The sequence below is a fragment of the Fringilla coelebs genome, assembly GCF_963513975.1.
Source record: "Fringilla coelebs genome assembly, chromosome: Z".
Classification (NCBI taxonomy): domain Eukaryota; kingdom Metazoa; phylum Chordata; class Aves; order Passeriformes; family Fringillidae; genus Fringilla; species Fringilla coelebs.
In genome coordinates, this window is record NC_140031.1 from 37,454,701 (window position 1) to 37,482,675 (window position 27,975).

Below are 27,975 nucleotides of genomic sequence, written 5' to 3' on the forward strand. Positions count from 1 at the left end.
ACAACAGGTAAGCAAGTTTTCAGAAAAGTGACTGTTGAACAGAAGAGAGACCCTATCAAAGTTACCATTAAGGGAAAAGTATCACTGTACATATGTGAGCTGCTAGGCTTTACAGAATCCAGTTGGATAAGATGCCTTTAAAGTGTTTCAGCCATAGGAGGAGCCTCATTTGAGCATGCAGTCAAACTGGGAATAGGTATCTACTAGTAAGCAGACTTCTAACAAGGAGCTTCATGAGCTGTAACTCATGAAGCTCCTTGTTAGAAACAAATTAGACTGACTTGACATCTGTTCGGTTGATATAGATGAGTACTTGATGCAGAATACTTACACTATGAACCAGGAGATTATCCAGTCTCATATTGTGTTTTCTTTTGGTGGGGATTTAGTAATATTGGCAGACACAGGATAAGCCCAGATAAGATGGAAAATATTAAGTGGCACCAGCTGCTCTAGATGCACAGGACAAAGTAGTAAGTATAGAGGTATTTTTTACCGAGGCTGATCTGTTATCCCTGCAAAATGCATTTGTTTGTTTTCTTTGGCAAGTCATTATGCACACTAAAATGTTTCTGAAAGCCCCAGTGAATCATGGCTTGTTGTCATCAGCAATAAAAATCCTGTTGACTGCCTATGAAGGAAGTATAGCTCCTGTTGTGGTTGGGACAGTGAAAACTATTAAGCACTAAAGGAATTTCATTTTGCAAGGATAGTATACAGTACAGGTCTTTGAGAAGTCTTACAGTTTATTTGGAACAAATTTTTTTCTATCCTATGAAGAAAAAAACCCACATTTTTCTGAAGATTGAGGTAACTTTATAAGCATTAATTTTGCTGTGATACTGTTACAGCTTTCTTTTTTGTTCTGTGAAAACTCTTTTGATGTAGTTAAGGAGCTATATTATATAAAAGTAGTATTTATTTTATGAATCATACAAGAGTATCAGTTTAAAAGAAACTTATTAACACACATTTTCTCAAGCCCTTTTTTGTCATTTCCTTATTTTCTTGGGAAAGCTTGTGTAGCTCAGGTATCTTTCTAAAATTATCTATCATGAGAAGATTTGAGTAATAACATAAACGACAGGAAAACAAATGTCCTAATAGATGGTATTAAAGTGTAATTAATAGCCTTGCTCATCTAATTTTGGTGTTTTCACTGCTTGTAGACTCAAGTTAGCCAACAGTCTAATTTTACCAGTAGTTGTAGTCTATAAGCTTATTTGCTGCTAACAGTAATGGACCTGCGCAATACACATGGGTGGTATATTGTCAGTGCCTTTAAATGTAAAAATATTTCACAGCAAGTGCCTATTTACAAAAACTTTTAAAAATAGTTGTTGTTGTGTGCCAGCCTGCGTCTAAGTGCATCACTGAATCGTAGATTGTGAGTGTAGTGTATGTATACAGCTCCAGGTATCAAAGTGTATCTGTATCTCTACACCGTTCAGGTTTAGGTAAGGCAGCCAAAGGAAACCGTTTGAGGTCAACCTTGCAGCAGATTTCCCCTTGTGTGCACACAGGGCTGGTTCCAGCCATAGGCAGAGCAGGGTGTTGCCTGGGGAGGGAGGCTGAGTGGGCAAAATGGCCTCTTTCCCCCAGTGCTCCTTAATCTGTTCCCTCCTTTCTTGCCTCCCCTTTTTAGAAGCACTATAGGTGGTAGAACTCTGCCCATGACTCTGTAAATCTTTATGTGGTTTCTTAGTCTGGTTTTGCCTCTACTCATATTGCCATTGGTTTGCTTTTAGCTGAATTAAGGCTAGCAAGTTTAAAGTGAGCTTGATATTTTCATGTAAAATACAGGCATATTTTTGACTGAATCTGGGTCCTCTCCTTAAGTTTAGCTTTGGGGCCAGGCTCTGTACTCTTGACTTTTTTTTTTTTTTCTATAATAAAAAAACCCCTTAGAACCTCACATGTATTTTCTTTGGGCTGCTTGCTGTGGTCTTTTTGTGTGCAGGTGAATTGGGAAATTAATTCATATTCTCTTTCCATGAAAGTAGAAGTGAGATCATGAACTACTTCAAAATAACACCGGCAGTGATTTTTTTCACTTAGTATGAATTAAGGAGACCACAGTAGGCATCTCTGTAGTCAATAATAAGGGGCCACTTTATGAAAAATATCTAGATATAATTAAATTTACTGTCGAAGTATTCTTTTAGGTGATAAATTCGCAGCAGCGGTCTGCAGGTAAAGCTCACTGTATATCTGGTTGTCTTTTGGGAAAGGTAGGATTTATTTGATCTGCAGGTAAGAGAGGCATGCCTTGTTTGGCTGTACCACAGGGGCCTCCATACATGCTGCTTGTCAGTGTGGGAACAGGAGTGATCTTCCTGTGCGGGGAGTGAAGAGTTTCCCATGGGTGGATGGGGTTTGATGTGGCTCCGTGTTGGAGGCAAAAGCCCAAGTCAGCATGAGGGTCCTGGTTCTTTTATTCAAACTCCCAACACAAAGCATGTGCATACTCGGAAAAAAATGCATAGTGACAGTTTTGCTTAAACATAACTTCTGTTCTATATGCAAATTGCTCCTTATTGTTGATTTATCTGATCAGGGTCCATGAGTTCAGCTGAGTAATGAAATAGTAGCTCTTGTGTTTTGCTCTCACATGTAAGGACCAGTCAGTTTGTAAACTTCAGGATCTTCTTTGCCAGAAGGAATCAGTGATGAAAGAGAATCTCTTTGATTCTGCTCAAAACATTTTTAGAATATCCAGCTTGTAATTTCTGTGAAAATTATCTTGTACTCAAAGATCAACATCTGAAAGTTTGGAAGTAAACACTGTGTTCTTTAATCAGATTAAAAAAAAAGATATTTAAGCCCAGGGTTTAGATGCAATGCAACGCTAAGTGTGGAGCCCCTACGGCACCTTTATAGTACCACATAAAACTCATGGTATTTTGGTTCATAACACCGATTTGTGCTTTACTGCTGGCAGTTAAGCAGTTTACTGCTCTCACTATCTTTAATTCACAGACTGATAAGACTGTACAAAAACAGCATTATTTTGCTTTGGGGTGGAGAAAGCAGTTTTGCAAGCTGTGAGGGGAGGAGTATTTCTGGTTCCGATCAACATTTCTTTGCTCTGCATAATGGGAGAAGACCTTTCACTAAATTACCACTGGAAACCATAAATGCTTAATTGACATAGAAAAGCCCAATACAGGCATTTTACAGTTTTCCTTTTGATCTTCCGTGTGGGTGCATATTGCACATGCAATTTGAAAAGAACAACTAAAAAGCTCTGATGTGGATGTGTGCTAGCATGTGAGGAGAGCTTACATGAGTACAGAGTTTGGTGCAGCATCAAAGAAAGGCATACACCCATTTCACATGAATAAATTGAGCATATAATTAACACCTGGACTTTACAAAATACTTTTGAAACACAGTTAAATCTGCTGCTTTTCTGCAATTGACAAAGTGCTAAAAATGAAAATATTGATCCCTGTTGAGTTTGATTTAGAATGTACTTGACATTAGATGCTGACTGGACTCAAGCCCTTGAAACCCTTCAAACCATCAAGACTGAACACTACCCTTTTGCAATTGAAGTCAAAGGACTTTTAGAGCTGGTTCTAGTTCTTAATTGCTTTTTCAAGAGAGACAAACTGTATTTTTAGTGTAAGAAGAAGCAATTCTAATTAATGCAATCTTTCTCTTTTGCCATAGCAATTTATCCAGAAACAAGCTCTCGAGTTTGTCCAAGAAGCCTTTTCGCCATCTGGGTTTGTCTGATCTGTAAGTTGTCATTTCTTAAAATATAAGTTTATTTTTGGCTGGAATGGAAGAATAACACTTCAAAGTTTGTTCTCTTGAAGGTAGAGGAATTAGAAGTGCAGTTCTTGTCCAAAGAAAGCATCAATTCTGAACACAAATGCAGAGAAATTTTCATTCCAGGGCTTCAAGAATGTTAGGTATATATTTTTAAGCAACGTAGAGGTCAAAATAGCCTCTTCCTTCAACTTTAAGATATTTTATTGTGAGATTATTTCACACAAAACTACTGGTGTTTATTTAAGTATTTGAACTAGTGAAAATACAGTCTTTCGCACATATTCATATGAGACTGTCTCTCATATTCTTATAGAGGTGTGGCTGGCTATTTTAGAGTATTTTTATTTTCTCAAATTCTTGAGTTGCACTGGGCTTTATGTACTTGTTTAGCAATGAAAGCACTGGTAAATATTTCTTTGTTGATTTTTTTCAATACTAACATTTTTATTCTCTGTTACATCTTCCATATTTTCTTATTGATACATGTTCCAAAATTTTGATCATCCTGTGCATTCTCTGCTAATATGCAGAGAGCCTGCAGGACTTCTGGGATATCTGGTGGCTGCAGAGGAGAGGGAGTTTGCTCTCCTGGATCTCAGAGCAGAGTCAGAATTTGTCCAAAGTGCCAATCCAAGTATGAATTGCCTGACATGCAATCCTAGTCCTCTTCTGGTGAATTCCAACATGTGAGAAGTGAAATGAGCAAATCTCAGTGGCACAAAAAGAGGTTATGCCCCTTAGGTATATTTTGTTGATAATTAAGTTGGTATAATTATTTTCTTTATGGCCCTGGGAACACTGCTCACTGGAATATTCTTTAATAACTTGAGTTGAGCTCTCTAATGAGGAGACTAGCTAGTTGCAAAGCTCCCCCATTACTCCATGTCCTTTGTTGTTCTGATGCTTCTGCATGAAGAAGCAGGACAAATGCAGTGGGAGTGAACCAGATAGGGGGAAAATGGATAGTGTCAAGTTAAAGAGAGTACTATTTGGGATATGGAGACAATGCATGATGATGTACGAGTTGAGAGAAAAAGGGGATACAAAATTGAGGTAAAGTGTTGTGGACTTGGGAGAGGGAGCCTAAGACTAGACAAACTGAAGTTAAGCAAACAAATGTTGTGATAAAGTGAGATAAACAGATGTGGGGGAAATGAGGGAAAGAAAGTGGAGGGATAAAAGTAGAGCCTGAAAAGAGAACAAGCAGTGATGAAATCATAGTTGAACAATTCTGTTGATAAGTGTTTAATACATAGCTGCAAGATCAGAAACAGGAGAGAAGGAAGTCTGTTGGTAGGTGAATCTGAGATATGAATTTTGCCATAAATAGCTTCTGAAGAACTTCCCCTCAATCTGACAAACAAGTATATTTGTCCTGTCAGTACCTTTGCACAACAAAATGTAAAGGGATGAGAAGTTTAGAATAAAGTGAAGTAGAGGATAGTCACCAGGTATTACAGAGAAGGAGATGCCACTTGGAAGGTTTCTTCTAGAACAAATGAACTGCAACCATAAAATTAGAGCAAAAGAGCTAAAGACTAGCAATTTGCTTACTATAGGTCAGAATTTTTCTTTCGCACAAGTGTCTGTAGAGGGACATTATGCATCCAGCATCCTGCCAATGATGTGCCTAACTCCTTAAATGGATTTAGCACAAAATAAAACACTAGAAGACAACAGCTCAGCCATTGGTCAAGAGAAATTTCTCTACCAGGAAGCCATAGGATGAAACAGAAGATAGAAGTAAATGTCATGTTTTGAAAATGCATGAGATAGGCTTTGACCCAAGGAGTTATCATGTTCATATTATGTCTTGTGCAAACAATTTTTGTTCATGCTGCCTGTTAAAGTCCAGAGGATCACTTCTATGAATACAAATTGCTCCTTCAGACACTTTTGAGAATCCCTGGAGTTGTTTCTCCTCAAAGAACGTGAGATAGCTTTTGGGGCAACTGCTCTAATAAGACAATTTTTTTCCATGATTTGCACACTTCATGTCTTCAGGAGGCATTTGTAAGCATAGATTCTGCAAGAAACTTGAGCACCTCTACATCAAAAATACCTGTGAAACTTTGTTAAGAATGACTGTTCTTCTGGTAATGAAACTTTGTTAAGAATGACTGTTCTTCTGGTAATGAAACGCCTTAAACAGACACTTGCTCACTCACTTTATTGGATCTCATGTATGCCAGTAAAGTAATACTGGGCACTCTTTATGTAGATATGCTTCTGTCCATATTTAACATGCATGTAATTGCTGTGCAGTTTTATTAAATTTTAAAACTGCAATTTGTTAAGTTTGTTATCCTGTGGTTTAAATTCCATGCATGGTACTGTATCAATTTCAATTTCTGAGCCATTTTTTCATTTAGTATTTCTTCATGCCATTGCCTACAGTTTTACTGTGAGGTTTTTCTAGAGTGTTGTAGCAGATGAATTTTAAAGATTAGGCAAAATCCTCTTTTGTGATTAAAGTTGGTAAAGTGTGTGTATAATCCAAGACTGTTTGACTTTATAAAGAATTTACCACTCCACAGCAGTAAACCATTTCCGAGGTAACTGAGTGGTGGCTCAGGTGTAGAAGAGATGAATTCTAATCACTTCCTGATTTATTAAATAAAATGGATCTTCTTGAGCAGCCGCTCTCCATGGGCTGCTGACTTACACTGGTGAATTTGAAATAGTAGCCAAATCCCTCGTCTGTTCTCTCCTGCCTGTGATATTCTGGGCCCTCAGTGGATGCAGCGCTTAATTCCCTACACAGAAACTGTTAAGTTGGCAGCTTACTCTGCACTGAGCTTACCAAGGGTGCATGTGTTCCATCTCTTAATTAAAGGATTCATCCTACCTTCCTTAACCTTCCCAACCAACTTGAATTTTCACCCAGCTGAATGCTTGGAGCCCCTTGCCCCTCATTTTTTTTTTCCTATATGCGTGGCACATTTAACCTTCTAAATAAATTGTTTTTTTCTTGTAGGATATTGGTGGATAATCCATTCAAGTGTTCCTGTGAAATCATGTGGATCAAGAAATTTCAAGAGACCAAGTTTTACACAGAAACTCAGGACTTGTATTGCATAGATGACAACAATAAGAAGACAGCCTTGCTGGATATGAAGGTCCCGAACTGCGGTAATATTCTTTTAACATAAAACTACTCCTAAGTTATTATGAGCCAGGGAAAAACAAACAGGATTTTCTACAAAGTACTTCTCAGGATGTCAACAGTGCTCTAAAGGAAAGGTTGATGGTATGTCAGTGGTTTTTCATCCCACATGGAATGATTCTTGGAACTTCATAGAATTGCAGAATCACAGAATATCCTGAGTTGGAAGGGACCCATCAGGATGATGGAGTCCAGCTGCTGGCCCTCACAGAGCACCCCAAGAGTAGCACCATGTACCCAAGAGCATTGTCCAAATGCTTTTTGAAGTCAGACAGTATTGTGCTGGGACCAGTTCCATGGGGAGTCTGTTTCAATGCCCAACCTCACTCCTGATATCCAACCTAAACCCCCCTACTCATCTTCATACCATTTCTTTGAGTCCTGTCACTGGTTACAAGCGTGAAGAGATTAGTGCCTGCCCCTCCTCTGCCCCTTATGAGGAAGTTGAAGACCTCAATGAGGTCTTCCGTCAGTCTCTTCCAGATTAAGTGACCTCAGCCACTCATATGGCTTCCCTCAAGGTCCTTCACCAGTTCATGTAAACCTGTTCTTTTTTCTTTTGATCCTTTAAGAATGCACCATTATTCAAGTGCAGAGAAAGAGAATACTGATTATAGATAGCAAACAAGTATTATACAGAATGCACGTGCCTTTGTTGAACTAAATATTAGTGTTTCCAAACTCAATAGACATTCATAGCTCAATTTTACCTACTTGAATTTTTTTTCAGGTATTTATAGTTAATGAAGTGTCTATTTTCCTTCAAAAATACTAGTATTAGGGCCATAGGATGAAAATTCAGAGCTACATATTACTTGAGACAAATGAGCAAGAGCTCTGTTCTCCATGCTAGTGAAACTCTACTGGGTTCACTTTAAAAGTTGTACAAAAGACTTATATCAAACTTAGGTCTGTGGCATATTGCAACATATTGTTTTCAGATACATGGACCTAAAAAAATTTGAAAAATTATATAACAATAATCTCCTTCTGATCTCCTTCCCTTTTTTATATAGGTTTTTGCTGCCTATGTATGATCCTGGGACAGCTGGGGAAAGGTTTCACTCACGAGCTGGAGATTTCTCCTCCTCTGTATATGAGGGGCAGAAATGGTGTGTTTCTAACATGATGTCACATCACCTGTACTCTAGAAGCAGAGTGGGAAACTCTGGTTCCCAGCAGCAGGCAGGAAGGAAGGAAAGAGAGCAAGTGGATCTTCATGGAGGGCTGATTTGGATAGGAAAAACTATGAATGAATGTGACCTGTACAAGAAATTACTTTTTCTCCTTCTATCATTGTCCATTGAGCATCATTTTCTCCACTGCCTGTGTGGAGGGTGTGACATCCTCCAACAGCAGCTGCCAGCAAAGAGCAGCCATGAGGGGGGTCATTGCAGGCTCAGCAAGTGCAGCATTTACTGTCAATAATGTGTCTTGTGGCCTCATGTCACTGTTGATCTTGTGTCCAGCTTCTTTCTGGGGCCAGATGTGGTGGCAGAAATGGTGTTAGTGTCCCATGCAATCAAAAAATTCCCACATGTTCCAGGAGTCTTGTGAGCTGCAGAGTTGCACTTGTGTGCTCCAGGATCTGATTTACCTGAAATAAGAGATATAATACCTAGCTGAGCTAAATGGACCCAACTTTCTGCTCCAGCTGGAGGGATTAGAAGGTAGATTAATGTGCTGGGTGTAGAGGGGTCAGCTGTTGGACTGAGTTCAATTAATGCAAGAGAAAAACTCCAGCACATTTTGTAACATTCTTAGCCGGTGCATCTAGAAGCTACCAGGTTGCTAGGATTTTCCTTTGAAAACTTTTAATGTTAAATACCCAGAATTAAACCTGTGAGAGATTAGTTCTTTCCCCTGATTTCTTAACCATCTGCAGCCAAAACATGATTGTCTCTGGGCCCTGGATGCTCTTTAGGTGCATATGTGTGCACACATGCGTGCATCCTGTGGGCACATCTTGACTAAAATACTTGTCATGACAAGGAAAGGTGGTACTTCCAAATAGAAGAGGAAAAGGAGGAGGGAAGGTGAGTATATACAACATTTAGGCTGGAATTTGCAGTATGTTTAATTTGCATATGGAAAGCATGCATTGTATTGAAGATCTGAGTGGATGCCAGCAATATGCCTACAAATAATTAATGTTAGATTACAGGGTCCAAATGTCACCAACATTTGCATCACTTTTCCTCCCCCTTTTTTCTTTTGTTTTAGCAGCTGTTTCCTCTTAATTTACTTTTTCAAAATGCAGGACAATGCAGGACATAGATTTTTAATAAAGATGACAGCACATCCTTTTCCTCGACATAGAGTAGAGAATGCCTGGTGAAGAACAATGACCCTCATTTTGGTGGGCTCTGTTCTGAAAGATATCTGAAAAATTCAATGCATGACTCTTGGTTTCAGTATCTTTGCAGGTATTTTTCTGTATTTTAAAGGACAAGACTTAGTTTCAAAACAAAACCACCGATGAAGCTGGTATATTTCATTTCCAGAACCTTTTGGGAGACTAATATGTAGAACTGAAACAGAAGAGAAATTAAACTTTTGACATATTGAATTTTTTTCCTGTGAACTCTGGGATGTTTTTTAGCTCCCTTTGATGTGAACAGAAATATTTGGAAATGTAGGTTTCTGCATTTTTTTAGTGAAACATTTTCTCTGCTTTTCTAGCTTTCTCTGCTAATGAAATAGTTCCATCTCATGTTCTTGATGAATTTATTTTTCCTTCTTCTTTTTTTTTTAAATTTGTAAACTAAGCAAAAGTGCAGTCTTCTTTGTGTTACTAAGGTGTTGCTTCATAATGTTATAGTAGGATGCCTATACAGTATGTGATAAATGTTTTGATAATAGGTTGTCTTTCTGCTGCGTGCTGTAAATAAATCTTCTGCTGGGAAGTAGGTAGAGGCCAATGTGGTTTATTGATCATAGGACTTTGGTTTGTAGGTAATTGATGAGAAAATTAGCAATTTCTGTGGTGCTTTGCTAACTGTTTGTATGGTGGGAGTGTTCAATAATGTGCTGATTAAAGATTGACTGCCATTTAGATGTCATCAACTTTGTGATTTAATTTCTTGAGGTTTAAAGTCAGGTATACTCACTATCTAGAAGATCCTTTCCAACTGCAATATTAAAAGTGTCAATCAATGATTATTTTTCCAACTGCATTTGAAATATATGTAGATACGATGAAAATTGTCAAATTCTTCTAGGTTTTGGGATCATGTGTAATTACTGTGCCAAAGATTTTCAAGTTGCATCTACAACAGTAGCAGAGCCTTTTGTTTATAGAGGTGGTGATGTTCAGCTTTGCCATTTTCAGAGCATTTGCCAGTTGTCTGTACAGCATGGACAGCACCACCACCTGGGACATCTCCTTTTGTTTCCATCTGGCAAATAGCACTAGTAAATCAATAAAGAGAACTAAATGAGTAAACATTTTATTCTTATTAATGCTTCTAAGCTCTGTTGGTTATTACCACCAGTGTCTTAAGTCCTTGGAAGCGAGGCATGTTCTGTGCCTTGGGTAAGGTTACTTAAAAGATTGTCAGTCTGCAGATCACCTGGAGCTTGCTGAATGCCAGGGAGGCAGGACCACATCCTTGGGACTGATTGTTGATGTGTTGCTTGCCCCTCTGGCAGACAGTTACTGAGCCATTACCATTGATTTCAGCGATACGGAAAGAAGTCTTTTTATCTTCTGGTGTTTTGGGAAAAGGCGTGGCTTCTACAGCTGTCTCTGCAGTCCTGTACAGAATTTGTATTGCTTTGCATCTCAGTCTGGTTAATGGCATTTTGCCTTATCTGGCCAATTTAGTTTTGTATATGGAGATGTGATGCTGAATCTGTCTTTCAGTGTTGCTTACTGTGCCAGCTTTGGATGTTTTTTTTTAATCAGATATTGTTTCTTTAGGTGCCTTCTTTCTTATCACTGGTCACGTATGCTAGCTGCAATCTACTGCACAATGTTGCAGATTAATTCCCTGTGCTAATTTGCTTTGCATATCACTAAGGTATATTCAGAATGGCTGATTGTTTACACCTGCAGCCTGTCAGCGGAACTGCTGTCTTGCCTAAGAAATATGTGATTTAATGAATGCTCACATCCTTTGTCTGTCTTTTCTTCTGCACACAAACTACTGTGGTGTTGCTCTTAGTGCATACTAGGATATTTGGGTATGACTGAAAAAATTTTTGAAGTTGTTGTAATGTAGAATTTCAAGCTAAAGTAACTGCTTGCTCATTTCTTACTTGTTGGGGAAACCCATGTTTTTTAACAGGCAATTGCTCAGATGACTGAAAATGGACTGGAACTGGGTCTGGCTTCATTTAAGCCTGTTTCTGGTGATTTTGTTTTTTGTGCTAGAGGTAAATAAGCAAGCAGCAAAATGAGACTGGAGGCAGGTGGTTATAAATTCTAAGAAGGAATAAAGGGAAACTGAAGGATTGACACATTTTTTCCTTTGAATTTACAGAAAAGATTTATACTATTACTGAGCCAATAAAATAAGCATTAGATCTTAAACAATCACAGTACAATGCAGTCTAAAACCACAAGCAAAGGCATAATCCAGTGGGTGTTGACATTCTTTTCCGCTATCAGCCAGATTTCACTGATAAGACTATTAAAAGGAGAATATTACAGGGAGAATTGAGTTTTTAAAAAGCCTTAAATGTTCTCAGTGTTTATGTTTCAGAATATTCATGATTCTCTGGCCTGTGTTGTTTATTTTGCACAAGAACTAGATGTGGTGCGTGATGTGTGGTGGCAAACTTTTTTTATTATCTCTGTAAGAGTTTAAATTCTTATCTGTGATTGTGGGCTATGTGAAAAACTTCATTTTTTGGTAAGACTTTGACAGTAATGGAGTTTCACTGTTGCTCTCAAGTTGAGTTAAAATTTTCCAAACTTAATTAGAAAAATTTTCTAGCTTGTAAGTGGAAATAACCAAAATTTTATGGAGTTTGAAAGGCAACAGGAATCCCATATTCAAAGATCCGTATGTAACTTTCTTCTGAACATGCAACATTTACCTATTTGTGACTCAAACATCAGCTTTTATACAGATGTCTAGATGTGATAATCTATGTAAATCAGGGAGTGTGAATGATAGTTGAGCCACATGTGGCATATGTGAATTTCTCATATTAAAAAAAAAAGATTTTTGTTTGATAATACTGATTCAAGTTCTGCTTTAGTGTGAACAAAGGAGATTTGTAATACAAAGTAGATTAGAAATAGAAAGAAGTAAAGCATTATCCAAGGGAAAGAAGTGTCTCTGAACTCCTGATATTGTGCAGGTTTACAGAGGTACTCTCTGTGGCTGACTTGACATATCTGTGTAAGGGTAGAGTACTGATCTGCTAGGGAGAACAGCTCTTTGACTCTTTTCTGGAGATATTCTTACTCTGCTCTGTCTAGGTGAAGACTGGTGACTAGATAACTCTACCCTGAAGTCTAAAGAAAGTACTGTTTTATTTCTTCAAGGCATCCCTTCAGTAATATATTTGGCATATGATATACTTGGTACCAGAAGTGAAACCCATCATTTAACTTTTTTTTTGTTCTCTGAAAATATTCCTGTTCAGGATCACATGTTTATCATGTTGCAGCCTTAGACAGGTCAGCATTATTTTGAGTATTTTCTGGACACACATGAAATTCTGGACACACACTGAAATTGCATTGCATACACTTGGTGAATAAGATGCCATTTGTTAGAGGTTTGCCTAAGCTGGTTTGGGCCTCATTAACTTACGCTTCAAAGGCTGTTTAACTCCCAGTTCATCTGTTAAGCTTGTGTCTGACATATTCAGCCCAATGGCACTACCTGTCTTCGGTTTTCCTTTGAAAGCTATTGTGGATCAACTGTAGCTTAAATGCCGTGTTAGAACAATTTCACCAGGTGTAATTTAATTTCCTTAGCCATTCAGGAAATGTGGTTGGAGGCTTTCATGATACTACTAGCAAGAGTATTATTGTTGATAAGGTTGATAGTTTCTGTAAAAACACTTCATCTCAAAATTCTCACAAAGTGTTTATATTATTACTGGGGACCAGGTAATAATATGCAAGATCCTATTTTATTCATCACTTTCCTATTAGAATCCAGACTATACCTAAGGGTCTTAAAAGAAAGGTCCTGGGAAGAAGTTAAGGAGCTGATGTAAACCTTGGAGATGTAAGCCCTTCATCTGGTTTGAAATATCAGTAGCAACCTTCAGAGCTTCTGTAGAGGTTGACTGCATATGACAACTTGATGTCCAAATGAATTTGTGTGCTTGCACATCTGTTGATGGTTTTTGGCTGCACTACATTCATGATGGCTTTTGAAGCCCTGGATGGTGATGGTGTGACAGTTCTGTGGAGACAGTGCTTGTTGCTGTAGTCATGAAGAGGAGTTAGCAAGTCTTGTGGTCTTTGCTGTGGCATGTGCTGGCTCTATGTAAAGGAGTTTGTTTCTAGTGAAAGATTTAGTTATGTATGGGGTGATGGAGTGTTTAAAGGCAAAGTAACAGTGCACTTGATCTGGGAAAGCAATACTACAAATTAGATTCCTCATCTTCTGGTAGAGATTGTTCTTGTTTAATTGTTTTCTGTAAAGGTTCCTGGTTGAAAGTGGCAATCACACATGCCATGAGAGGAGGGAGATTTCATTTAGTATTTTAAAATATTTGGGAGGGTCAGTGAGCTGCCATATATTTCATTCTGCTTCCTGACAGAAATATATTCTGCCCAACCTATGCAAAGTGCCATTGGTCCATTTGGTCATTGTGAAAAACACCCAATATTTACAGTGCCTCATGGCAAGCATATTTCTACTCAGTGGCGATTCAGTGCTTTATTCAATGGCTGTGCATTCTCTTGAAGATTCGAAGAAATTCTGATCCAGGTTTTTAAATTTACATTCACACACTGTGGGCAGAGTATGGAAATCGGGGAAATGGGTCATAATCCCAGATTCACTTTCATCTTTTCTTCTTATACCTCTAAGATTTACACCTTTACTTTCCATTTTAAGGTATTGGAAATTTCAGGTTTTGTTGTTCATGATGGCACAATCTTAGTGAAGTGATAGAGATGCGTGGTGGTTTGTATCATGAAATGAAGGCTGGAGAGGAAAGGGATCTTAGAGCTCCAGAAAAAAAAATGGGGATGGGGATCTTTGGGCTCTGGAAGATAAATGAAAGATTAAATTTAATTTTAAATGTTCTTTATTTCTGCTAATTCTGTATATTATTTGCCTAATATATTTTTTTCATCTTCGTTGAATATGTTTGTGCTTGTCATCTTGTTGCAACTTCTCTGAGATTTCTGCAATTTTGTATGTATTGAGGATTTTGATTCTGTGGTTGTGATACAATAGGAAATGGAAACAATTGCTTGTGTTTCTTTCATTCATGCTTTGAATGTAAATTTTTGGGGTATCCTTTTTTAGTCCTTTGAAGATGCAGCCAGGCTGGAAATCTGGCTCAGGGCTTGTTGGCTGCAGGCTTTTGTTAAGTGAAACCCAAGAGGTGAATCACACATCCAACAGCTCTTATCTTTATAGTTTTAATTACTAGAATATTTCTCACTGTTTTGGGGGGGTTTTTTGGTGTGGTTTTTTGGTTTTTTTTTTTTTTTTTTGGTTGTGGTTTTTTCTTCTTTTTTTTCCTTTTTTTAGCCCTTGAAAGCATATAGGAAAAGACCTCTGGAATTAGTAAACATTACTGCCTTTCCAAACAAGGCACAATTTCAGTAGAATGATAGAAGGAACATTGTATTATCATATCCTGCTTTCCATACAGCCAGTTTTGAGCAAGTAAGACCTCTGAAATTTGCAGATCCACAATGCAACTGTGGATGGTTGCATTGTCAACCGTCCTGTTTTCAGGCTCCAGACTATGCAAGTAGTGGCTGTTACCAGGCTGAACTGTAGTGATGTAATTAGTTGTGTGCTTTGTCTCTAGAGTGAAAAAGCCAAACCAGGAGAAACAAGAACCCTAGACTTAATTGGAATCTTATGTGAGGAAAGTAGACTGATTTTAATCACTGTGCCCTAAGAATTGCAGTGGATGTTTTATAAATTAGTGGTTCTGGTAGGCTGCCTTGAATGATTCAGTTTGATAGATGGTTGCTGCCTCCGTATTATTTGAATCATTCAGTGTCTGATATATTTACTAAAAAGATGGGTTAAGGATTTCAGGTAAGGATTAAAATTACCTGGTTAAAAATTAGACCCAGAAAAAATTATCATTTTTTTGTGGTGTCTTCTTGTTCTTGTTGCACAACAAGTTGACCTTCAAAAACATGCCAAGCAAACAGGAGATGACATGGGCCACATTGAAAACCATTTAGTGATTCAATAGCAATATTGAATTTACAGTATTCTCTCAGCTACTAATTTTTTCATCATGTAATTTCTTAGGTGTTAGTGAGGCTAATTTCTTAGGTGTTAGTGAGGCTAATTGACCATACTGAGATAATTTTTAAAGGCTTTTTTGCAACTGAAAAAATCAGTTGCAAAGGTGGAAGTTGAAGCAGAAAAAGTGAATCTGTTATTAATTTTGTAAAAATTTTTATTACTGCAGATAGTGAAACAGTATCTTTGGTGTAATGGTGGATTTGCTTCTTCTGGATTAAGACCACCTTCTTTTAAATGTTCCTTTAGAATACTGGCTAAGGTTCTTGGTGCTAAGAGTTGAGTTACAGAGTAGAGTTTTATTTTTCTATTAGATCCTGTCCTTCCTTTGACATATAGTGACAGTCTGCCTCTAGAAAAGCCAGTCTAAGTTTTCTGCAGAAAGTAATAAGTAGCAGCATGAAGACTTGGAAAGCCCTGTAGGAATACAGGCACATTCATTTTCTTAATTTCCATTGACAGTTGTGTAGCCAAATGCAGTAGTAACCTTTGAAAATGGCATCCAAAGTGTTGGTTTTGTGGTTGCTGAAATCCCTGCTGTGCACAGGGAAGATGTGAGTCATTCCCTAGTGATGCTTGACAGTTTCACTGTCTGATGGCTTTAGGCCATCCTTTTGCACTAATGATGGTCTGTGAAGGTAAATGCCCCCCCTCCCCCAAACCCCACTTTAAGGAGTGTTTGTTTCTCCTAAAGCATGAGATGGTATTTGGAGAGACTCAGCTGACATAAATGAGTTCCTCCCGCTTGTCTCTAGTTCTGTCTAGTTCTGCTGGGGTGAGGGAAGTGACTCTTATTCTAATCCAGAGCTGCCTGTTCCTGAGAATAAAGTGTAATCATGCTGAATATGAGGAAATACATTCTGTATGCGGTGAAAGCACATAGCTATTTTGTACCAGTGCATAATGGAAACACATGGATTTTAGTGTGTGATTTCATCTCTCAAACTGTGTTACTCTCTACATTACAGTTCAAAGTTCTCAGTAGCAGGTTCTGTCCTCCCATTTTTGTAGAGATTGAAAAGATTTGAATAGATTATTAAAAAGAAAGAGGAATTGAAAGACAAAATAAAAGAAGGTGGTCTTAAAATGATCATTCAGAAACTGCCTTTACCCTGTTCCGCCAGAACAGGAAAGTACTCAATAAATTTGAATGTCTGTGAGAAATTCCAGAACTCAGAAAAGGAAGAGGCTCTTGTATGCAACCTGTATGCAACACACTGTTGCAGAAGGTTAAGGCCAAGAATACAGCAAATTTCAAATATATAGCAAAAATCAATCAGGCACTAGCAGGGTTATTGCTGATATCCAGAGTTATAATAATTAATTCTATCAAAGTTTGGAACAGAGATTGTGTTTTGAGTTTTGAGGCATAGATTAATCTGTCTGACAGATACCAAGATGAAACTTGTGGAAGGATGATGTCACGTCTACCTTGTAGAGTCCCTTATGCTACAGTCTAATCTTGCTATGCTGGCAGTATACAAAAATATTTGAGTGTGCTATCTGATAAGTTTGTATCAACTGCTGTTTACAAAGTCCTTTACAATGTACCTCCCTGTCAACAAACAAAAGTGAAACTATCTAAACCACTGTATTTAACCAAATTAACTCGGGAGTAAAGGCAGCGTGGTTGGCCGTCTCTGTAGTTCTGTAAGAGGCAAAGTGTTACTGGCCAGTATAAATGGTCTCACACTACACTGGGCATACAAACTGAGCCTTTGTGTATGTTAAGGTCCATTGTGTTCATTTAGCATACAGTTGTTTTTCAGTACAGATTTTGCTGCTTAGGGTCATTGCTTTGCTGGTAAAGGCAATGTATCACATGTCTAAATGAGGCCTTATGTGACTGTCCTGCTTTTCCCAAATAGCAACACATCTCAACTAGTGTGCATTCATTCTACTGTGGAACAGTGTGGGTGCCACTGGAAATCAAAGCAAAATTAGGCCACAGTTAAAGCACACTATCTCAATTTTCCAACCAGAAAAAATGAATCCCAAGACAATTCTTGTGTTTTCCACCCATCTTATGACTGGGAAGAAGAGTAAAAGAAAACACACACAGTAATGGGATTTGTAATTTATTCTGTCTCTAATTCTAATTCTAACTCCTTTCCATTCCATTCTATTCCATTCCATTCCATTCCATTCCATTCCATTCCATTCCATTCCATTCCATTCCACTCCTTTCCATTCCGTTTGTACCTTTTTACATGCAGGGGCCTTGCAATTGGTTTTTAGCACTTTATGAACATACAGAACAATAAGCACTATTATTTTATAGCCTTCTGGCAGGATGCAGCATGATGTAGTTGTTTCCATTAGAGATGTAGCACCAACATGACATGTGCAGACTTCTGCAAGTAAAAAGAGCTAGATCTAGTTCTGGGTGGGAACCAGAGTCAGGACCAGAGGAATGAAACTTCGGTTGCTTATCCTATGAATAAACACATTGCAGGAAGAAGTTGTCTCAAAACTTAACAGCTATTTAAAGGAGAGCTCCAAGGGACAAAAGTTATTTTTATTTTTGCTTGCATGAAAGGTTTCACATTAAGTGATGTGTTAGTAGGAGCTGTGCCAGTTTGCACAATGAAATGCTAATCTATCATGTAGACCTCCTCCCAAGTGGTGGGGTTAAGAAGAGTGGGAATCTTTTTTTTCTTTGCATGTTCAGGTCTGGCAAGAGTAATTGGAATAGTATTTAGAGGTGTTGTAGAAGTGTAACTTTATAAAGCAAATTATCTCATTACTTCTCCCGTTGTTCTCTAACTAGCATAATTAATATCCAAATGTTCCCTAAGATTAGTTTTATTTCCTGCTCAGCTAGTTGACAGACACTGGTGAGATCTGAATTCACAGCAGGCTAGAGCAGATGGCTACTTTCGCTAACAGATTACTGCATCAAGGCATACAAACTCCCCAGCTCTGTCTCAATAAACTTCAACACATGATTTATAAAGTGAACATAATAGAAGAAATCCATGATGCCTATAATGGGAATCATATTACCACACTACTTAAAACACTGTGAGAATTGCCTAAGCAGTTATCGTATACTTGTGCTGATTTTTCAAATCTTATTAGGCAGGAAAGCATTGCCTGGAAAATTATTCATCTTTTCTGTATTGCTTCCACTCAGTTATATTTTATTGAACTAATTTAAGGGAGATTTCCAATACATCTAGCTTCTGTTGAACCTCCAGCAAACATATGAATGTGTTCACAGTGGTTTGATGGTTATTTATTTATTTTGGACCTTTAACATAATGAAAAATTTCTCTGCTAAACTTCTATACCAGCAAGTCCATGTTGAAACTGCTGTACTCTCAACTAAAAAACACAACCAAAGAGAGATGTTGTTTCAGAAAAAGAAAAGTAATTGCAAAATCATGCATAAATGTCCTGCACAGCAGATAAGCTTGATTATTTGAGATGATAAATTGCAAGTAAAATTTGCCTGGAACAGTTGAAGTGAAATGCCTCATAAAGGAAACCAAGATTTTTTGCAGAGTGTAGCAGCTTCAAATGATGACATAGTATCTTTTAAGAAAGATGTTATTTCTAGAATGATGCATAATTATTTGTTACATAAATAAATAATTTGTTACATAAATAAATGTGAATCCCTCTGTGCCTGAAATCTTCCGATATTGCTAGTATTATTTTTGAGAGGGCAATTCTGTAATTCTTTATGTTTTTGTAAACATTCAGCATAAACTTACACTCTGGGAAGTTCCCATTGCTTTGGATGCCTTAGAACAAGGCACACAGTGATTTATAACTCTGTAAGATGGAGGGGGAGTCCTAATTCTTGTAAAACCTGGTCTTGTTTCCTGATGAGTGTATCTCACTGCTTTTCTGCTTTCTCGAGTAAAATAGAAAAATCAGCTGGTGTGCCTTGAGTAAAGCTCTGTGCAATTGCTAACTCCTTCTTCTGTCCTTTTCCTTCTCTAGTTCAATCTATTAAGTTCTCTGTTTTCCTCCCTTTGAGCTTAAGTTCTAGGTTTTGCCCTGCTCATTCTGAGCTATGTCTCTCTATGAGAGGGGGGCTTCAGTCTCTTGTGGGAGACTGGGAGCTAACTGGATTTCCCTGTTAGTGTTGTGAAGAACAGTGGAAATCCCACAACATCAGTGGAACCCAGAGGTTGCTTTGTAGCTGTTATAAAGAGACAGATACAATTTCCAGTTTTAAAGAGTAAAGGAAGAGGGTTTTTTTCATTTTGAAGCTAATTTCTGTTTGTGCACCTGACATATATTCCTGTATAATTAACTAGTTAATGTATTTCTACATGCAGTAATGTTTTCTTAGGATGTGAAGCAGAGGGGGTGCAGAAAATACATAGCAGCAAAAGATTATAGTTTTTTATTTCCAAAGATGCTGTTTGTACTGTCTGACTGAATAGTACTAACTACAGCGAGATAGTGCATTACTTGCTTAGAGTTGCATGATGTCTATTCTGTCAAATACTTATACATGTTGGGTTTTTGTGTTGTTGTTTCTATCACAGACTTGCCCTCTGCAAACTTAAGCAATTACAACATCACCGTGGTGGAAGGAAAGAGCATCACGCTGTACTGTGATACTACTGGCGGGCCACCCCCAAACGTGTCCTGGGTGGTAACTAATCTTGTTTCAAACCATGAGGTAAGGTTCATATTCAAACACGTGGCAATTCAGGTGACATCTGCTGAAGGATGGAATGAAGTTTCATGTCCAGCTCTAGTTAACTTCCTATTAAAAGATGAAATAGAAAGTTAATGTTGGGATTGCATTTATCTTCCAGTTACTTTCAATCTAGGGTGACTATGGCAGTGCTTTTGGGGAATGGCAGACATTTGTTTCTCAAGATTCTTATTTGCACTCTGGTTTTTTGGATGCTCACTTGTAAATGAGAGTAATGTAAATTTTTGGAAGTAATGTAAATTTTTGGAAGTAATGTTAATTGGAACCTGGAAACACAAACATTTTCTTATTATCACTGATACCTGCCTACAGAGACTAAATCCAGTCTATACTGATTGTGAAAAAAACTTTGGATCTGTAATTATATTTTCATTTTGTAATTGGGTATGTTGAAATTTGGTTGCAAATATTTTGTGGCTTGTTAATTTTTCTTCAACATACTTAACAGCCACAGAAAACCTTGAAATTGAAGATTTTACTTAAAATACCATCAGGTTGGTTTTGTTTTGGTTTGCTTTTTTTAACGATGCATGAATATCTTTCCTCATTGAAACCATCCAGGTGGGGAGATTTTATTTGCTGGGCTCTTAATATTTTTATTTTTTGTTTTTGTAGACTGTGTGCTGCTTAAGTCCTTTCTGATGCAAATATTGAAAAAGGAGGAGCATATAAGCAGCTGCTGACCTCATAAATTGCTATTATTTCACAATAGGAAAATTACAATTTTATGGCATTTGTTTCCTACAATCATGATGCACACTGTGTAAAGCTTCTTGGTCTGCACAAGGTGTGGGAAGTGTACTTGCAAAACTCTTCCTGCAGTGAGGAGACAGGACCTCTTGAGCTTCACAGTTTTTATATTTTCTTTCTGAAGTTCATGATGTCAGTCTTGTACAGAATTTAAGTAGTCTGTCTTTCATTCCAGCTTTCATAAGAGCTCTGCAAAGCTCTAGTTGTATTTTTAAAATTTTCTCTGATCTGTAAAACTCCCCAAAGGCATCAGTCGTCATCGAGAACAAGAAATTAAAACACTTTGGGGAACCTCTGCCAAGACGCACTCTTTTTCAAAATTTTTTAAAAGTTTTAATTCTAGGAGCCAAAACAAATGTGGGACTCTGTTCAAAAAGTGAGATCACCTAATTTTTTTAACCCTCCTATCTTTGAAATGCCATGGTCAGTTTGCTTCAAGTTTTCCATGAGTGTTCTATCCTGGCATAACTTGATCATGCTGCTGTAGAGGGGCTTATAATATAGGCTGGCTACAAACTTAGCCATGGAGCACAGCAGTCTTTTCAGTAGCAGAAGAGCATGAGCCTTTTAGACCTTTTTTTGTGAGTCTCAACTATCCTTTTCTATGAGTGTTGCTTTTGATTTCTTTTCTTTCACTCCCATATCTCAGTTTCTGCCTTCATGTTCTTCATCTTGCTTCTTCTGTTTCCTCTCACCTCTTTTAAAAGAGGGACATTAGTTCTTTTAAGAGGTAAAACTAGGTTTTAGTTCTGCAAAGCTAACCTTTTCGTTCTGAGTTCCTGTGTTGATGGATAGTTTGACTGATGTTGTTGAGATTTTTCTTGCTGTAGGTTTCAGCCCTAAGACTGTGTTTCAGCCTCTCTGCTTTCAGTCCAGCTTTGAGCGCTGCTCAGCTCTGAGAACTGCAAAATTGGAAAATGTGTAAAGGGGTATTTGCTTTTCCACTTGCCTCCCCTACTGTCACACTGAGGTCAGTAGGGGAGGCAAGTGGAACTCATTGGACACATCGAACTCATGTGGAGTTAGGCTGTCATCTCAGGCTTCAAAATTCTGTTTGCACAGGACTGTATGCAGGAGCATTTCCACATATTCCTGTTGACTGCCACCTAAAGTTGCTGTGGTTTTACAATTATAGTGGGTTACTTGTTTGTGTTGTCTGCAGCACTGACAGCGGACATTACAAAAAGTACCTCAAAAGTAGTTTTAAAAATTATCATAATTGTTTGGGGTTTGATTTTTTTTTTTGGAGGGTGTTTTGGCTCCTTTCCAGTTTAACAAAATAGTTTAGCTCTTTATGAAAAGTTCAAGTATGGAAATAATAATTATTTGGCGATCATATGAAGAGCCTGATTTGTTAACATCAGACAAACAACTAGCTTTACTAGTGCTTTTTGTGTGGGGGGGTAATTTAGCCATATTTGTTTAGCCAGTGTGACATAGCTGCATAGTCAGTATGTTTTTTAAGGTTGTAGATAGACAGTTGGATTTCTAAGGATCATAAGAATCAAGATTTTTAGGAATCATCATTCTTACCTTAATTAGCTTGTTCTTAAACACATTGAACAGCATTTAGGCAAGAGCTCAAGTAGTAGAAGATATGCAGTTTCTTGTGGAAGGTTTTTTGAGAAAAGGAAGCTTTCAAAAGAAATTTGGTTAAGAAGAAGAAGATAGAAAACATGTCAAGATACAATAGGGCTCAGAAGCAGCAATGGAAGAGATGTCAAGCATAAATTTAAAGGAAAGAGAAAAAAGGATGCGTAAAGCAGGGATTGGACAGAATATAGGCAGGAAGAAAACATCCTAGAGAACAGGCAGAGGTAGACCATAGAAATCAGTTATGAAGTAAGAGAGAGGGATGAGCAAGGGTATATGATTAGAGGGGAAAAAACATTTGTGTAGAGGGGATAAAGTGGTAAAAAAAGGGCACAGACTGGCAGTGACAGGGCAGAAACATGGTTGAGTGCAATGCTTGTAGCAGGATTTTGCAGCTTTGAATCTGCTGTCACTGACTGTTAGAATTGGTTCTGAATGTGTTTTATGTCTGCTTGGATAAGACACTAAAATAGGACTTTGATTAATTATGGACAGAAACAGCTAAAAGGAAGGGAAAATGAAAAATGCCATTCAGCTGTGGCCAGTAATTCCCTCTCTCTCCTTTGTTTTTAATGCTGTGGTTGATGCATACACGTTCTTCTGATCATTTTCAGAGTGACACAAATAAGAACCCTGCCTCTCTCACCATCAAGAATGTCTCATCAATGGACAGTGGACTGGAGATTTCCTGTGTAGCAGAGAACATTGTGGGAGAGGACCAAGCCTCTGCGGAGCTTACGGTATTCTGTACGTATGTGGGCCTCCATGCAGACCTGGAGGCTAAACTGCATTGGCAGGAACTTTTCTGGGTATTTTTTGGACCTTCAGGCTGTTGAAATGAAAACCCTTAAGGTGTGTGGACTGTCTACTGCAGTTAATGCTAGGAGTAGCCCAGTCAGCCATTGTTGCATTTATCTTTTTCAGCTCTGTATTCTGCAGAAAATGTATTTCTGACTGCTTTGCCTTCCAGTTAAAAGAATCTGTAAGTAAAGGTCTGAAATGCTGACTACTGAATGGCACTGTCAGTGTGGGAAGGTTTGTAATGGTGTGTATGTACATGCACACTGTCCTAGCAATTGCAAAGTGTGAATTGCAAAGGCTAGTAGAATTATACAAGACTACACGTTTATATTCTTACTACCTAAAACAACTACTTTGTTCAAGGTTTGTATGGCCAGATGTAAATTTATTTGTCATAGATTTGAATAGTACACTTACTTCTCAGGGCCAAGGAAGGGAGAAGGGGCATATAGCGTAGAGAAGCATTGGTTTCTTAGATTTGAGCTCCAGGCTGAATTCATTTCACATGAGCTATACAGCATGTTTTCACAAGTTGCTACCCTCTGTTTAATTGAACATGGGAATGGAACATTTTGTAGATGGCAAATTTTGCTCAGCATGTGCTTATGACAGTGTAAACTAGAAAAAAACACTGTAGATGTAGGTTTGTAGGTTGAAATTGGATATCCAATAACTATGGGAACGAACATAAACTAGAAATGTTTAAAGAGTGTAAATGAGATTCTGAGCTTGGCACTGATGAAAGGGAGTATAACTAGAAGAAATTGGATTTAGTTAAGAATTAATATAAAGGAAAATAATGGGCAAGGTGTTGGAAAAATCTCTTGAGGGAAACAGAAGAGGTCTGTAAACTAGGGGCATTTAGCAGGTTTGAGCAAGGAATATGTATAGTAAAGAATTTTTTTTCCCTGACAGAATAATCTAGAGAATTAAGTAATCTGTTTTGTCTTTGATTCTGTTAAGAAAATAATCTGTAAATGTGGATTCTTAGCTAAGTGTCTTTCCAGTAGTACTTGCTTTTGGCCAATTTTAAATATTTTCAATACTGCTCCATACTGCTGTCTTCCTTCAGCACACTTGTGCACTGTCTTTTGAGCAAAGTAAATCTAAAATGTCTTTCTCCTCTTTCTAAGTGATCCAGTGACTGAAGGTCCCACACCTTACACATTTTAAGTGATTTAACACATTTTCAGTCTTTGGAACTAGTTTGTTTTATTTCTTTCTAAAGAGCAGCTTCAGTTCAGTTCAGCATAATACTCTAGACAGAGCAGGTATGTTCCTGTGTGAGTATCCTTCCAATAGGTTCCATGCCATCTAGTAACATACTTTTGTACTGATGAATGAAAAGTACTTCCAGGAGAACTTGGGAAGGCGGGAGGGAAGGGAGGAAGGACACATTCAGAATATTCTGATGTTCTTCACTCTTTTTTCCAATATAGTTGCACCAAATATCACATTCATTGAGTCTCCGACTCCGGACCACCACTGGTGTATTCCATTCACTGTGAAAGGGAACCCTAAGCCTACATTGCAGTGGTTCTACGAAGGAGCTGTACTGAATGAGTCTGAATACATCTGTACTAAAATACATGTTATCAATCAAAGTGAATACCATGGCTGCCTTCAGCTGGACAATCCTACACACCTGAATAATGGTGCTTATACCTTACTGGCAAAGAACGATTATGGAGAGGATGAAAAACGGGTTGATGCTCATTTCATGTCAGTGCCTGGAGATGGTGAGTGTAGTTTTTTTTTTTTTAATTTAATGCTAGCAATTGCAAATTTTTGAAAGTGGTGAAATAGTGCTTTTGGCCAGTTTAAGTATTTTGGAGAAAGGTTTTTGTAGAACTTTTTTTCTTTGAATGAATGTCTTCAATATTACTTGTAAAATAATGTTTTTCTTGAGCATTTTCTTCTTGTTCATTGCTTCTGAAGGGAAGTCACGCCAGTGCTCTGTAAATTTTCCCTTTGAGTAACCATCCTCCCTGCCAGCCAAGGCTAAGAGAGAGTTGCTGTTTCTGAAGTTTTCCCAAGTCTCAGTTCTTATCCTGAAAAGCACTGAATGCCAATTCAGCCCCTTTTTAACTTTCTGTACTGCATATGAATGGAACTAGGTAGTGTGTTCAAGGATGTGGAGATATCTAGTGTGTGGTATCTAGTGCCTTGCTTGTGTGGTATCTAGTGTGGTATCTAGTGCCTTGCTGCAAAATTGATAGGGCAGATATGTGAGTTCATGATAATAGGTTGTTTTGGGACTAGAGGGGAACTGGAGAAAAAAACAAGTAGCCCAGAAGGAGGATGGATACGGTCTCAGATCTTAACAGGCATTTTTGGTGTCCAATTGCCATTTGTCTAGGTGGCAGCTGGACACCTACACTGCTAGGACTATCAGCATTCAAGATGGTTGCAACCTCAGTTTCTATAAAGATTCCCCCTCACCCTTTCTAAATGCCATGTGGGCAGGCTCAAGGTGGACTAGCTCACTGAATTGCAGGGACTACTGTAAGTGATTGATGTTCACTGTGGTTTGATCTTTTCTCACATCTTCAGAGCCATACACAAAGTGGCTTTAATACAGTCACTGTATGTGCAGGCAGATTGGAGCATGTGGAAGAAAACTCTGAGTGGACCTTGCACATTTGGAGTAGAAATAGAAGTGTCATTTTGTGCAGATAATTGCATAATCATACCTCAAAACATGAGACTGTATGTATATGTATCTTTGGCTTTTGGACCAGGCGATATAAATAGTTGCTTTTATTCTTTTTTAAAACAGCAGTGCTCTGTAATGTTATCTGATGGAAAAGAAAAAATGGTGAATATTTAAATTCTCTTCCTACATCTCAGGCCACAGACCACAAAAATATGGTCAGTATTTCATTTTTACCCTTTCAGCTCAGTTTGCTGAAATGGGGAGAGAGATGGTAGGTCTTTTGCTTTTCCATCCTTAAGAGAAGATGAAGAGCTGATAAAGCCAGGCTTTATTTACTCCTGCTGTGCTCACTGCTCCTCTCCTCTCTTTTCTCTAAAGTTCTTTCTTAAAGCGACTCATTACAGAAACATGCCATGGTTTCAGCTACTGGTGTCCCCTAATACTGCATTTTCATTCTTCAGCAAAACAGTTCACCTCATGGATGTTCTGTGTACAGTGGAAGTTCTCTTACACCCTGATTATTTAATATGAACCTGGCTTCATTTTCTAACAAAGCATCAGCTACCTCTAATACATTAGCTGATTTTGTAACTTTTTTTGGTCTTTGATCCTATCCTATCCTGTTTTTCCTTTATGCTTCTGTCCACAGTAAATAGAACTGTAGCTATCCTCTAATTTAGAAAGAAAACATGATTTATTTGTTCCATCCCTTTTATATTTGTATAGAATATAAGTCTACCAATATAAACTGTGCTGTATTCTTTAAGAATTTCCCAAGATCTGTGGTGGAGAAAGCTTCACAAGAAGAGTATAGAGGAAATGGGGCAATGTATAGACAGGATGTAACTGCATCAGAAATTAGTTCATGCATAGTGGATGGCACCAAACCAGTCTTAAAAATTAACAGCAGGGGAAATGGCTTAGCTACTTAGCCTCCTCAATACTGTTTTTAGTTTTCTCCTGCAAGAATCATGGAACTGAGCTTCAGAAAACATCACAACAGTGTTGTCTCCTCCACTGAAGCTCGCATAAAAGCAAATGCATCATATTACAATTTTTGTTCTATACTATTTCTATTTAAAGCACTGTCAGGCTTTTTCAAATCCTTAAAAGGCTCTTTCAGTGCTGTCATTACTGTGTAGTTTCTTCTTTTGGCCCACATATTGTACACTGAAGCATAAAGATTAAGGCCCACACCCTGGCATTATGTTCATTTTCATATCTTCATGACTGAATTAAATACCAGTCCTGATGTTTATGGGGTGGGGTATACTCACTGAACTTTAAACTGATTCTCTGGTTATTGCATCACTTGAACAAATGCTCTGAAGATGAAAAGAAAAAAAAAAAGAAAATTTAAAAATCCCCTCACTTGTAATCCACTTGCCTACCCAAAATAAATGTATATGTCTGAAGCATGTTCTACCTCAATAGTGTAATAGTCCACTTTCAGAGTTGGATCAAACATGATGTTGATGTAATTCATGCTAAGATGATCCTAACTTTCAGCATGCTTCTTGAAGGGCTGTTTCATTGGTATAAGGTTGCAGGCATGAAAGAGAGAAAACCATGTGCCATAGTTGTATTTTGGTTGTGCTAATGATACCCAAGTTAATGTTGTAAATTAAGAATTTGTTTTAAATGTGAAGATGTGGAGGAATGAATTTCATGTTTTACTAGCTAAGTTTTTAACTATCTTTAGTCTGCAAAACTTCTTAGTTACCAGTTCTTGCTGAGAGTGACTTGATTATTTGAGACTAACTGCTGTGAACAGTAAGCATGAAATGGTCATGGTTTATTCTGGAGGCTGTTCTCATAGAACTTTATCCAAAATGGCTAGTGAATGTGGGAGACATTTTTACCAATAATAGATATTTTTAATTAAGTTTTTTCATCTACTAACTCTCTACATTAAAATTCAGCTGAATGAGTCCAAGTCACATATATCTTGTCAAAGTAAAAGAATATGCTAAATATGCCTTAGAAGTAGCATATTGCCTGTGCAGCATAACATGTTTTTTGCAGAAGTATGTTTTTGGATTGAGTCTCTTGCTGCTGCTTTATTTTGGAAATGCCAAATTTATAAAGAAAGAAGCAAACAACCCAAGTGTAGTTGATGTAGTTTGTAAAGATG

General features: G+C 37.8%; 1 protein-coding gene across 1 annotated transcript in view; it reads left to right on the forward strand.

Moving 5' to 3' along the window:
* Positions 1-27,975, forward strand: part of NTRK2 (neurotrophic receptor tyrosine kinase 2) — a gene marked incomplete at both ends in the record, with an annotated part of 194,013 nt that overhangs the window by 22,658 nt on the left and 143,380 nt on the right. The window contains 5 exons of the mRNA XM_084224831.1: positions 3,676-3,744; positions 6,758-6,912; positions 19,866-20,002; positions 22,999-23,131; positions 24,625-24,924. Coding sequence (XP_084080957.1) covers positions 3,676-3,744; positions 6,758-6,912; positions 19,866-20,002; positions 22,999-23,131; positions 24,625-24,924 — 794 coding nt within the window. The remainder of the gene's footprint in view (positions 1-3,675; positions 3,745-6,757; positions 6,913-19,865; positions 20,003-22,998; positions 23,132-24,624; positions 24,925-27,975) is intronic.